Source organism: Lycorma delicatula, chromosome 11, assembly GCF_047948215.1.
Source record: "Lycorma delicatula isolate Av1 chromosome 11, ASM4794821v1, whole genome shotgun sequence".
Taxonomy (NCBI): Eukaryota; Metazoa; Arthropoda; class Insecta; order Hemiptera; family Fulgoridae; genus Lycorma; species Lycorma delicatula.
In genome coordinates, this window is record NC_134465.1 from 80,813,137 (window position 1) to 80,825,239 (window position 12,103).

The 12,103-nt window shown below is 30.2% G+C and overlaps 2 protein-coding genes across 2 annotated transcripts in view; one reads left to right on the forward strand and one right to left on the reverse strand.

The window, feature by feature from the left end:
* Positions 1-12,103, forward strand: part of rg (A kinase anchor protein rugose) — a 1,091,579-nt gene that overhangs the window by 918,065 nt on the left and 161,411 nt on the right. The gene's annotated exons all lie outside the window — the stretch shown is intronic.
* On the reverse strand, positions 1,794-4,060 carry mab-21 (nucleotidyltransferase mab-21). Its single transcript, XM_075378647.1, has one exon. It carries the CDS (start codon positions 3,730-3,732, stop codon positions 2,626-2,628), a length of 1,107 nt encoding a protein of 368 aa, XP_075234762.1. The 5' UTR covers positions 3,733-4,060; the 3' UTR covers positions 1,794-2,625.

Sequence of the window (12,103 nt, forward strand, 5' to 3'; positions counted from 1 at the left end):
ATTATTTCAAGTAAACGCGATACGTGTCGACCAAATTTTTATTACTGATTTAAAGATTTTAGAGCTTAGAGATGTTATTAATGTTGGACCGTATCGAAACAACGCTTAATGCGCCTACGAATAACGATAGGTAAACAAATAGCCCCGGCATCTAAATTACGTTTCGATTAATTTATTTAAAATGAAATTACCTATTTTATTTTTACGAAAGAAATGTTATACTGTAAATGGGTTTTTAATTATGATAGGATAACGCTCTCCAAATTTTATTCATACTTTTTTCTAATATGTACTTAAATATGAACTTTTCAATTAACGCTTTCAAAATTATTTTATTTCGTATCGATTTTTTTATATTATCTTTATAAATATTTTATCGTAAACGATTTAATTTTTATTCGATTAATATAAGTTATATTAATACGGTTATATTTTTATAGATTAATTTTATAATTTATATTACTTCATCGATCGAGCATTTTTATCCGGTTTCTCTTGATGTTACCGGATAAATTATTATACCGTTTTCTTTTTTATATCCGTAGTTCTACCGCTTTTGATATGATCTGTGTAATAAATATGTATAATTTCAATAAAAAACCGTTTAATTTTGTCACGATAATAAATTTATTAACGAGTTGTTAATTTTTTTATTATAAGGCTATATTTTCTTATTATTTTTATTCGAAAAAATATATTTTGTAGATAAATAACGGTATTATTCTGATGAAATAACTTAATATTGGGCGCTAAAATTACATTATGATCGCTTTCATTTCACAAAGCGTTTTTACTTCAAATCTAATATCGCGGTTATTTATTATCTTGGCAAATAGTAGTATAACAGATATTTTAATAAATATATTAGATCTTCCCGTATTTTTATTTTATTTAGCGATATATACGTTTTTAATAAAAACAAATATTTCATTTAACGATATTGTTTTAGATTTTCAGTCGATAATAAAAAAAACCTTATCGTTCGTTTCTCTTTTGTTAAAATGTTATTTTATAAATTTTTCCATCGAAATACTTTAAAAGCGTAGTTTTACGATAAATATTTGATTTACGTTACGTATTACGTTTTACGTTATGTTACGTTTGCGTTAAATTTCAGAAGCGTAACCTAACAATGAAACCCGTTATTTATTATCTTTTTAAAACGCGATGTAATTATTTATTTAAATCGATCGGGAAGATTTATTATCGTTATTATGAGAATTTTATTACTTAGTCAAAAATTAATTTGAATTTTGTATTAGCGGTGTATGCTGTAATCGATGATGCTTCCCGGAATTGCCAGAACAATGTTATTTCTTTATAAATAATTATGTTTGATCCGAATAATTATTTATTTTTAAAAAACGCTTACTGTTTACTGTTAAATTCGAAATTTTTAACTAAATAACTTGTAACAGGTAAATAAGGTTGAATTTTCGTTCTTTCGCTTGAAAATTTTGTTTTTTCTTTTATAATATTTAAATATGCGATTTGTTGTTGTAATAGGGTTGTTGACTGTTTTCAAGTATTTAAAAGTAGGACCTGCATGTTGTCATTTTTCATCGCGTTTAATATTATAAAATGTTTTTATAAATATATATATAGGAAATCTTCATACAGTTTTATTTTAGACAAACCAATATTTTATATAAAGACTTGTGTTTTCCTTTCTTTTTTTTGTGAATCCATTTAAAATAGATTCGATTAAAAAATGAAAAAAATAATAAAAAAACAACACAAATAAAATTTTGTAATAAATTAATAAAATTTAATTTAATTAAAATGAACACAAATATTATAAACAATTTTTTTTATTATTTTTTTAATGTATAAATTATTAATAAATAAATAAATAACAGTTTTTTTAAAATTATAATAAAGTTCCTTTTTGTTTTTATTTATAAATTAAAAATAAATAAATTTCTTCAAAATTATTACTGTTCATTTGTATATATATATTGTATAAAGAATTATTTAAATAATTTGATTTTGATGGTAATATATATACATATTAAGTTATAATTTCACTTTATCATACACACTTATACACTGATTTAAAAAAAAAACACTTCCTTGTTATTGTTTTATATATATATGCAATACTGATGACAATTTTAATTTGAATTTATTTATTAAAAATATTTTGGTTATAATAATATTAATTTGTAGTCGTCCATTTTTTGCAAGTTTTATTTAATATAGTTAATAAAAGTAGTAAATAGATAAAAGTTATTACCGTTATGTGAGAAGTTTATATATATTTTTTATATATATAAAACATGTTGTACAGTTAAAGGTGTACAGTTTTAATCGCTTTAAAAACACTTTTATAAAATATCTTCGGTGTAATTTTTTAAGGTTTTTATTTACGTTTAATTATAATAATAATAATAATGATAATATAAACATATATTCACATCGATAACTGTATTTCTTATTTTGATTTTTATGTTAAAAACAATTACAATAACGATAATAAATAATCACAAAGAATCACCGATCGTTTAAAATGAAATTGTTTATTCGTAGTCGATTTACACTAAATTTCCAGTAACGCGCAACACTTTTTTCTTATTGTTGTTGATGTATAATAATCGTCCTTTGTTTAATCGGCAGGTCGATCGTTTAAAGTTTATCTAGCGCTCGACTGTTTGTAAGCAATTCCCTGGTTAATCTCCATACTTGTTTCGCCGCGTTTTCTAACGCGCTGGGCGATTTACCTTTAAATAAATCTAAATGCGGTAAAAAGTAATGAGGGCATCTTCTACACTGCAAGCACGATATCAATTGTAACAATATTCCGTTAATTCTATCGCCGAGACAGGACTCGTCCCATTCTATTTCCCTCGGATGTTTTTCGCATTCGTATAACAGTAACGTTTTTACGTGATAACTCGTAACCGGATTGCCGGGTAACTCTAAATGTCGGTCGCGTAACGTCTTTAATATGCTTAAACATCTTTTACGACATCCGCCCAACAGTAAACGTCCTTCTACTTCGGTAAACGACATGACCCACGCGTCGCCTTCCATAGCCGACTGTTTGCCTTGTAACGCGACGCTTTCCTTGCTTAACAGGTCGAATCCTTCGGTTTTAACTTCGGCGACCATATTAGGATGAGGCCACGTACCCGGTGCCGGTGCGCATATAGGCCAGTGCGCCGCCGATCTCGGCCAAACGCCGCTGCATTTAAAACTCGGCGTTATCTGTACGATAAATCTTTCTCGTATGCGTAATTTAACCTCTGTAGTATCCGCTATCATTTTAACTGAATCTCTGTAAGCGCATTTATCGCACGCTTGTGCGACTAACGTTTGAAATCTTGATCTTATTTTTCTTGCGCTTAAATAGCCGGAAGCGGTTATAAATTCGACCCACAACGACATGCTTCTTTTGCGTCCGTCGCTCAATTTTAATACCGCACACCCCGGTAACGAACCGTCATCGACGAAGTTAAATACGCCCATTTGATTTAAATACAGTACTACTTCGAATTCGACCGGCGATATAACGTCTAAACCTTCGAATCGTCCGTTACATTCTGTTAACGACGATATAAATCTCGGTTCTTGCACCTCCACTTCGCGTAAAACATCTTGTACGACTTTACACACTTCGCGTACCGTTTTCGCTATAGTGTTTTTACGTACTTGAACTCTTTCGCCGTAATATTTATTCAATTGGTATAACATTTTACTTTGCGCCGCCATCATATCTGGTGGTACTAACATCTTGATTTTATAATTTTTACATTACATTAATAAAACACATAGATATATTTACGTACGACACAAACACACGATCGTTTTATATACTTATTTACGTTTTACATCGCTCGATTAAATAACGTGCAGTCCATTAATTCATAAGTTACAGTCGTTCATTAAACTGAGCTTATATGTATATGAGAAAGTCGATGACGGTGCGCCGCCAACCCGTCGCGATAGACGGCGCTATACTGAACCGACATTCGAGTTTGTTTTCTACGTACGGATCGATGTTATCGTGTGTGTGTGTGTGTGTGTGTGTATGTGTATATGTATTGTACGATGCGTACGCATCCGACCGGCCAAAAACAGGTTCCTTCCCCTTTATATTGTATTCTCCCACCGCTTTCCCTATTTCCCTCCTTTAAACGACATCATCGTGATACGACTCCACCCTTCTTCTTACTTTAAATCGATGAATGTGGGCGTATCGTTTTATACGTTTAGGTAGGGGAAGATAATTTAAAAGGCGGAGCTTATATTTCCCCACCTCTTGTTGTACATCTACTAGCACTCTTCGTCTTATCTATCCCTACTGTTTTATATATGTTTACCAATCGTAGTAACTTAAATATTGTATATGTATGTATTTATAAATTTAGTATATACGCCTCTTTTAATTTATTTTTATATAGATTTTTTTATTTATAAACTATATACTGTGTACGTGTATATTATTATTATTCTTTTTTACCTGAACTGTTCTTGACTTAATTTATTGTACTTTGTACGTAATAATTATACATTTTTTCATTTTTTATTATACGATGAGTAACATCATCCGTTATCTCTCTCTTGTACACACGTTCTCCTTTCTTTTATTCTTCCTCTGTCTTTCTTTCTAGTAATACGCTTGCCTTATAATTAATTTAACAGTGTTATTAACACGTACTTTTGTTTTATTCATTTTTTTTTCACTTTTTTCCATAACATTTAATGTATGTTAAGACGTGTATTTTAAACGTAAATATGTTGGCCTACATACCATTGAAAATATTACTTGCGGAAGGGAGGGGTGGAATTACATTAATTTCAAAGTATTTATAAAATATGATTAATTTTTTCTGTTAAAAATTAACACGTTTTACTTTGGTAAGAAATTTTACAGTTTCCATATTAAAGATTAAAAATCAATACTATTAACGTTAAACTAATCGTTAATTTTGGTACCGACTTCCAAAAAAAAAAATTAAAAATGTAGTTGGAAATACTTTTTTTGGTTTTTAATAAATTTATTTATTAATTTTTTAGACTTATATATATTTATATGTTATTTAAAATACTGATAGCCGTACAATAAACGCTAGTAATATGGAAATAAAATTGTTCATTTGAAAGGGTAAACGCGAAGAAATATATTATCATGTTATCCCGCAATTTTAAAACTGTCATCGCTCCATTTAGAATAAAATAATTTTCAAAATTATGCACTGTAAAACGTTAACAATTTTATTAAAAATAAAATTTTTGAGGACACTTTATAAACGTTAAATTCGGTTTTCTTCAAAATACAAAACCCTTCAGTAAATCTCTTAATTTTATTCGATTTATTTTTATGAAAAAAATTAATATAATTATCTGGAACGTTTTATTTCAGTCTACGTTATCGACTTCCTTTTCTAAGTTTATAAATACCAAGTACGGTGGTTTTTTCTTTAATCTTCTTTCTGCTATTAATCTGAGCGCTAAAATTGCTTCCCTTGTTCCTATACTTTTCCTGAAAACAAACTGGTCTTCTCCTAACGCTTCTTCCACTCTCCTCTCGATTCTTCTGTTCAGAATTCTAGTTAAGATTTTTGACGCATAAGTTAAGCTAATTTGTTCTGTATTCTTCAAATTTACCTGCTCCTGCTTTTTCTGGCATCATAACTATAACACTCTTTGTGAAGTCTGACAGAACTTACCCTTTTTCGTAAATATTTCATCGGTTTGTATAATCTATCTATCACTTCCTCAACAACACTGCGCAGAAATTCTGCAGGTATTCCGTCTATTCCAGGAGCCTTTCTGCCATTCAGATCTTTTAATGCTCTCTTAAATTCAGATCTCAGTATTGTTTCTACCCTTTCATCCCCTTCTACTTCCTGTTCTTCCTCTATAACACCAGTTTCTAATTCGTTTCCTCCGTGTAACTCTTCAATATATTCCATCCACCTACCGACCTTTCCTTTCGTATTATAAATCGGTGTACCCTCTTTGTTTAACACATTATTAGATTTTAATTTATGTACCCCAAAATTTTCCTTAACTTTCCTGCATGCTTTGTCTATTTCATCGATGATCATTTCTCTTTCCGCTTCTCAACACTTTTCTTTAATTCACTCTTCTTTCGTTAGTTTGCACTTCCTGTTTATAGTATATCTCAACTGTCGATAGTTCTTTTTACTTTCTTCATCGATAACATTCTTATATTTTCTACGTTCATCCATCAGCTGCAATATATCCTCTAATATCCAAAGTTATCTACCGGTTCTCTTTGTTCCTCCTAAGTTCGCTTATTTAAGAATTTCCTTTTTAATATTTTCTCGTTCTTCTTCTACATTTTCTACCTTATCTTTTTCACTCAGACTTCTTGCGATGTCCTCCTCAAAAATCTTCTTTACTTCCTCTTCCTCAATCTTCTCTAAGTTTCACCGATTCATCTGGCACCTTTTCTTCAGGTTTTTAAACCCCAATCTACATTTTTTTATCACTAAATATGGTCGCTATCAATGTCTGCTCCGGGATAAACTTTGCAATCGACGAGTAGATGTCTAAATCTTTGCTTAATCGTGATGTAATCTATCTGATACCTTGCAGTATCACCTGGCTTCTTCCAAGTGTATATTCTTCTATTATGATTTTTAAATTGAGTGTTGGTAATAACAAACTATACTTGCAAAACGCTATAAGTCGGTCCCCTCTTTCTTTCCTTTTGCCCAGTCCGTATTCACCCACAATATTTCCTTCCTTGCCTTTACCAACGCTTGCATCCCAATCCCCACCTATTATCAAATTCCCATCCCCTTTTATGTGTTTATTATTTTCGTTAATTTCTTCGTATACACACCTACCTTATCATCTTCACGGGCGCTTGTAGGTATATAGACTTTAACAATGGTTGTCGGCTTAGGTTTTGATTTTATCCTTATTACAATGATTCTACCGCTATGCATTTTGAAATATTCCACTCTCTTCTCTATCTTCTTGTTCGTTACGAAACCTGCTCTTTATTTGAAGCTTAATTAATTATTCTAAAATCCAAAATTCGTTTTCTTCTTACTACCAAACCTCGCTAATCCCTACTACATCTACATTTAACTTATCAATTTCCCTCTTTAAAAATTGTGTAAATTACCAACCTTCTTTAGACTTCTAAGATTCCACGCTTCGATTCGTAGAATGTTATTTTTTAATTTTCTGGTGACCCCGGAATATTTTACCGAGGAAGGCGCCTCTATTTTTGTTACATGAAAATGCAGAGAGTTGTATTTTCTTGGAAAAAAGCAGCTGTAGTTTTCCGTTGCTTTCAGCTGCGCAGTTCTCAGAAGATCCAGTAATGTTGTTATGGCCGTTTAAAGTCCTCCTGACCTACGCCTTTTACAACTACTGATAAAGCTGCTGCCTTCTTTCAGGAATAATTCTTTAGTCTGGCTCTCTACAGATACCTCTCCGATATGGTTTCACCTTCGGTCTTGCTATTCTGTATCTCTGTGGGCACTCAAGCCTCCCCACCATCGGCAAGGGCTCATAAAGGGAAAAATAATAATATTAAATTATAAAATAAAAATAAAATAAAATAATTAACAAATAAAATGTAAACAAAACGTCATTCGGATGAAGACATTGTATTCGTCGATTTTCACAGTCGGGGATAAATTTATTTGTTACATTACTCTACATAAAGCTACTCTAATGTTAAGTACAATTAATACTAGTTTCGAGTAGCTTTCTCTGAGAGTAATGCTTTTAATTGTACAGTTAATCCGTTTATTGAACGGGGTAAAAATATCGTTTGAAGGACTGAATATAATTTGCAATGCCGTGGCGTTGTCGTACTTATTAGAAACAGTGTATTTCGCTCGGCGTAAAGGGAAACGGGAAACCGCTTTATTCGTAATTATAACACGAGATGCTTGCTATTTTTAGCGACGTCTAGAAAATTTTATAAGTAATTTGAGTCTCGTACTAGGTCGCCCAAAACCGTTTACTTTATGTTACTCGATGAAGATAATTCGATTAAAGATAAATCGTACAAAGCTAAACGGTTTACAAGATAGAGAAATGGGTTTCCTCTCGTAATTTTATTAACGATTGATTTATTCATTTATTTATTTTAAATAAAATCAGAGGAATTTCTTTTTACAGGTCGAATATTATTCTGCGGATTTTTTTTTATATCAAAAAACTAAATACTAAATTAAAAAATAAAGTTATATTTTTTGTGATTATTGGATATGCGTTCAAGAAATTTGTATTAACACTTCTAAATTTTTATTTATTGTTTTTTTACTTTGATTTTATTTATTTATTACGTTCACATGTCTACTTCAATTGTATTACACGCGTAACACACACACACACACACACACACACACACACACACACACACAAATAAATATATATATATTATGTTTCTCTCTCTCACTCTCTCTCTCTCTCTCTCTCTCTCTATATATATATATATATCTGTACCTGTAGAGCAACTTGTCCTGACTGACTGATTCATCAGCGCCAACAAAAACTACTGAAGCTGAGTTGATGAAAATACAGGTTCTTCTTTTGGTGTAAGGTCCACTCCAAGAAAGGATTTTTTGAAATTCCGAGTTTAAGTAGTTAAAATAGAGTAATAATGAAATTTGCTATTTTTTTCCCCCGTAACAAATGAAGACATCAACTTCATTTTTGGTGTGCATAATTTTCATACAAATATCTAAAAACCGATTTCCAAATTTTTCGAAATTCAACCTTAAAAGGAATGAAGAAAGGTAAAAGAATTTGAATAATGCTTGCAAATCTTCCCCGTTTCCGACTCTACTAAACGAGATATTCACTAGATTAGGGCATGCAGATATTCTTCAGATTAATATCTAAAAACTATTTTCGGGATTTTTTTAATTTCCATTTTTTAAGGGGTGCGACAGTGTACGGCGCGTAGGCTTAACCAAAACAGACACTGTTACTGTATGTGCGCCGCGACTGGCTGCATCTGTCACCGGTTACTTAATTAAAAAACATAAAATAAAAGTAATTAAAATTTTTTTTTAATTTATGAAAAACGAAGGTCGGTCACCTCTTACTGGTGTTTGTCTGGTAGCGCTAAGAAGCGGGCAAAATAAATTTTTACTCGTACGAAGTACGGGTAACCAGTTATAACTAATAATTTTAAGATGAAGGTCGAACGTTTTGAAATCTACATTCTTAGATCGCTCAAAATTTCGGGTACTGTAGTGACCGATTAGTTTCTCTAAAGAAATTAAAACACAATGACATTTTTTATATATTCAGCAGATTTTAATTTCTATTTATCATTATTATTCTAACAGGCATCGGTTTAATGATCACAACGGGGTCTAACAGGCAGAGTCCTCCGGCTAGACGGGAAGGGCGAGCGAAGCGAGCCGTGACCGGCTAAATATCCCCTGACCGCGATGGGAAACGCAAGTAACCGATTAACGCGGGCAAAGCCGTGACGGGGATGCTCTATTGTTTTAGCTTGCAAATATTCTTCAGAAATATATTTGAAAACCATTTTCGAGGTGTTAAGAATTTCGAATTTTTTAGAGGTGCCACGGTGTCAGCGCGGCGGTTCAACCAACACAGTCACTGCCACCGTTACTGTTTGTGCGAGGCGACTGGTTACATCTGTCTCCAGTTATTTGACTAAAAAACACGATAAAACAAATACCCTGACTATATATATAATCATTATTTTTCAATAATCTATCTTTATTGTTGCGAAATAAAAGCCTTGATATTAGAAAAAGAATTGTTTTACATCAAAATTTGTCATCTGACTTAGAGTTAATCTATTATTATATTATAAAGTTAAGTTGGTTTACTGTTACAGTTTAACTAAATTTAATTAAGAGTTATCTAATTTTCTTATATTAATTAGAAATTAACTAAACTAATACAATTAAACGTACGTATATTTTAATAAAATTACTGTTAGAGTTTAACTAAATTTAATTAAGAGTTAACTAATTTTCTTATATTAATTAGAAATTAACTAAACTAATACAATTAAACGTACGTATATTTTAATAAAATTAAACAATTGAATCAGTTTTAGTGATAAATTCGCAAATATTACGTGTTTCTTTTTGTTTGTAAACGGTAATTCTTACTTTATCTTTGTCATTCTGAATAACTAGACGAAATTTGATCATTTCATAAATATACAATCCTTTTAAGTTAGGATATACACATAAAGATGTAACAATGTCATTGACCTCAGTTTTAAAGTAAAACTGTATATTACACATAAGAATTTTTAACGAAGTTTATATCCTGCTATATATATATATATATATATATATATATATATAGTAATTTTATCTGAAAGATTTATTGTTTCAAATCTTCATCTTGTAGCTATTTTATTTTAATTCTATAAACAATTTTTGGTTTTGGACTAAATGCAATCGTTAATTATTTCGATAAAAACTAAATGAAAAAAATTCTAAATAATTTTAAGAAAATTTTTTTACGAGTAAGATAAATTGGAAAACAAGATTACACTTTAAAAATGGTAAACGAGAAATTTAAAAAAAAAATCTAAACCTAGATGGTCATTTCGATTGTTAAACGATCGTCATCAGTAGACATTACGAAAAATGCATGTAAAAATATAAACAAAAAAAAAACAAAATGTATTAATTGAAAAAGTTTGAGAGCTTCAGAATAAGAAAAAAATATTAAAGTTTAAATAAAAAACAAATAACAGTTATTCCTGGCAATCTTAAAAAATGTAAATTTAGTTTAAAAATGCGTCGATAATTTAAACCTGCAGTCCAGACTAGACTGCCTCCATAATTCCAACTACTTCGTGTACTCTTTTTTATGCAATTAAAGCTTAAGCCAATAAAGAAGCGTGCATAGTCTAATGATGATATCCGTTTAGCTACCGAAATGACCGCCTAGGTTTAAATTTCAATAACTGTACAGCTAGCTCTTTATTTTGTATAAATAAAATAAACAATTAAACGTTAAAAAAAATATCAACATTTATTGAAATATATAGAAAAAGTTAAGAAATTACTTTACGATTTTAATATTTCAGTCCTCTTTTTACTTACGTTTTTGTATATGTATCTGAGATCTGCTGATTTCCGAGGCGGAATGGTAGCGTCTCTGCTTTTCATCCGGAGATTGCGGGTTCGAATCCCGGTCAGGAATGGCATTTTTCATACGCTTCAAAAATCCCATTTCCGTTTCCCAAGCGCAAACTTCAAGCTTATGTGGAGAAATCATCAAGCCGAACAAAAAAAAATAAAAATAAAGCGTACAGAAACGTGGCAAAAAAATATTATTTTAAACCGAAAGAAAAATTATTTTAATATTTGAAAATATCTTAGAAACCAAAGTTTCGCGAGTTGTAACTAAAAACGAAGCGTTTCCGGACCCGTGGGTATATGAATTTTTTATTTTCACTTATCGAATATGCCCTGAAATTCTTTTCGTTTCTTCGTGGGATTCTGTACACATCGGAATATCTGTACGTATTTTATTTCGATCTACATTCTGATTTCGCTTATATTCCAAGAACTGCTGGGGGTCGACGTTAATGATTTCTTTACTTTACCGCTGTGTAACTATTTATTAAATTTTGAGAAAGTTTTTAGACGTAACTTTAGATAACTCCCTTAGATTTATCGGTAACATTTTTAAGTCTGGAATAAGTTGTACTTATCGTATTTTATTTTCGTGTAATATTTTGTCTGATCACATTCTTTAAGAAATTGAGCTGTTTCGGTCCTAAAATAAAACTAAATTTTATTTTACTATTTCTTTTATCAAAACGGGATTAACTTTTCACATTATACGTATACGTTAATAGAATAAAAAAAAAAATTAATTCAAAATGTTCTTCGATAATTGACGACGTAATGTTTTAAACGTAACTTTATATTTGTATAAAGTTACATTTTTTATACCTTGGCGTTGAAATGTTTGTACTTTTTTATATTAAGAAAATTAAAAAAATAAATAAATAAACCAGATTAACATAATTATGCAGAAAAAATACAAATAAAACATTATAATAAAAAATTTAAAAAAAATGTAAGCTGTTAAAGTTAATTCTTTTAACTTGTCAGTAATCAAATAACAATTTTTATCAAGATTCCTTTTT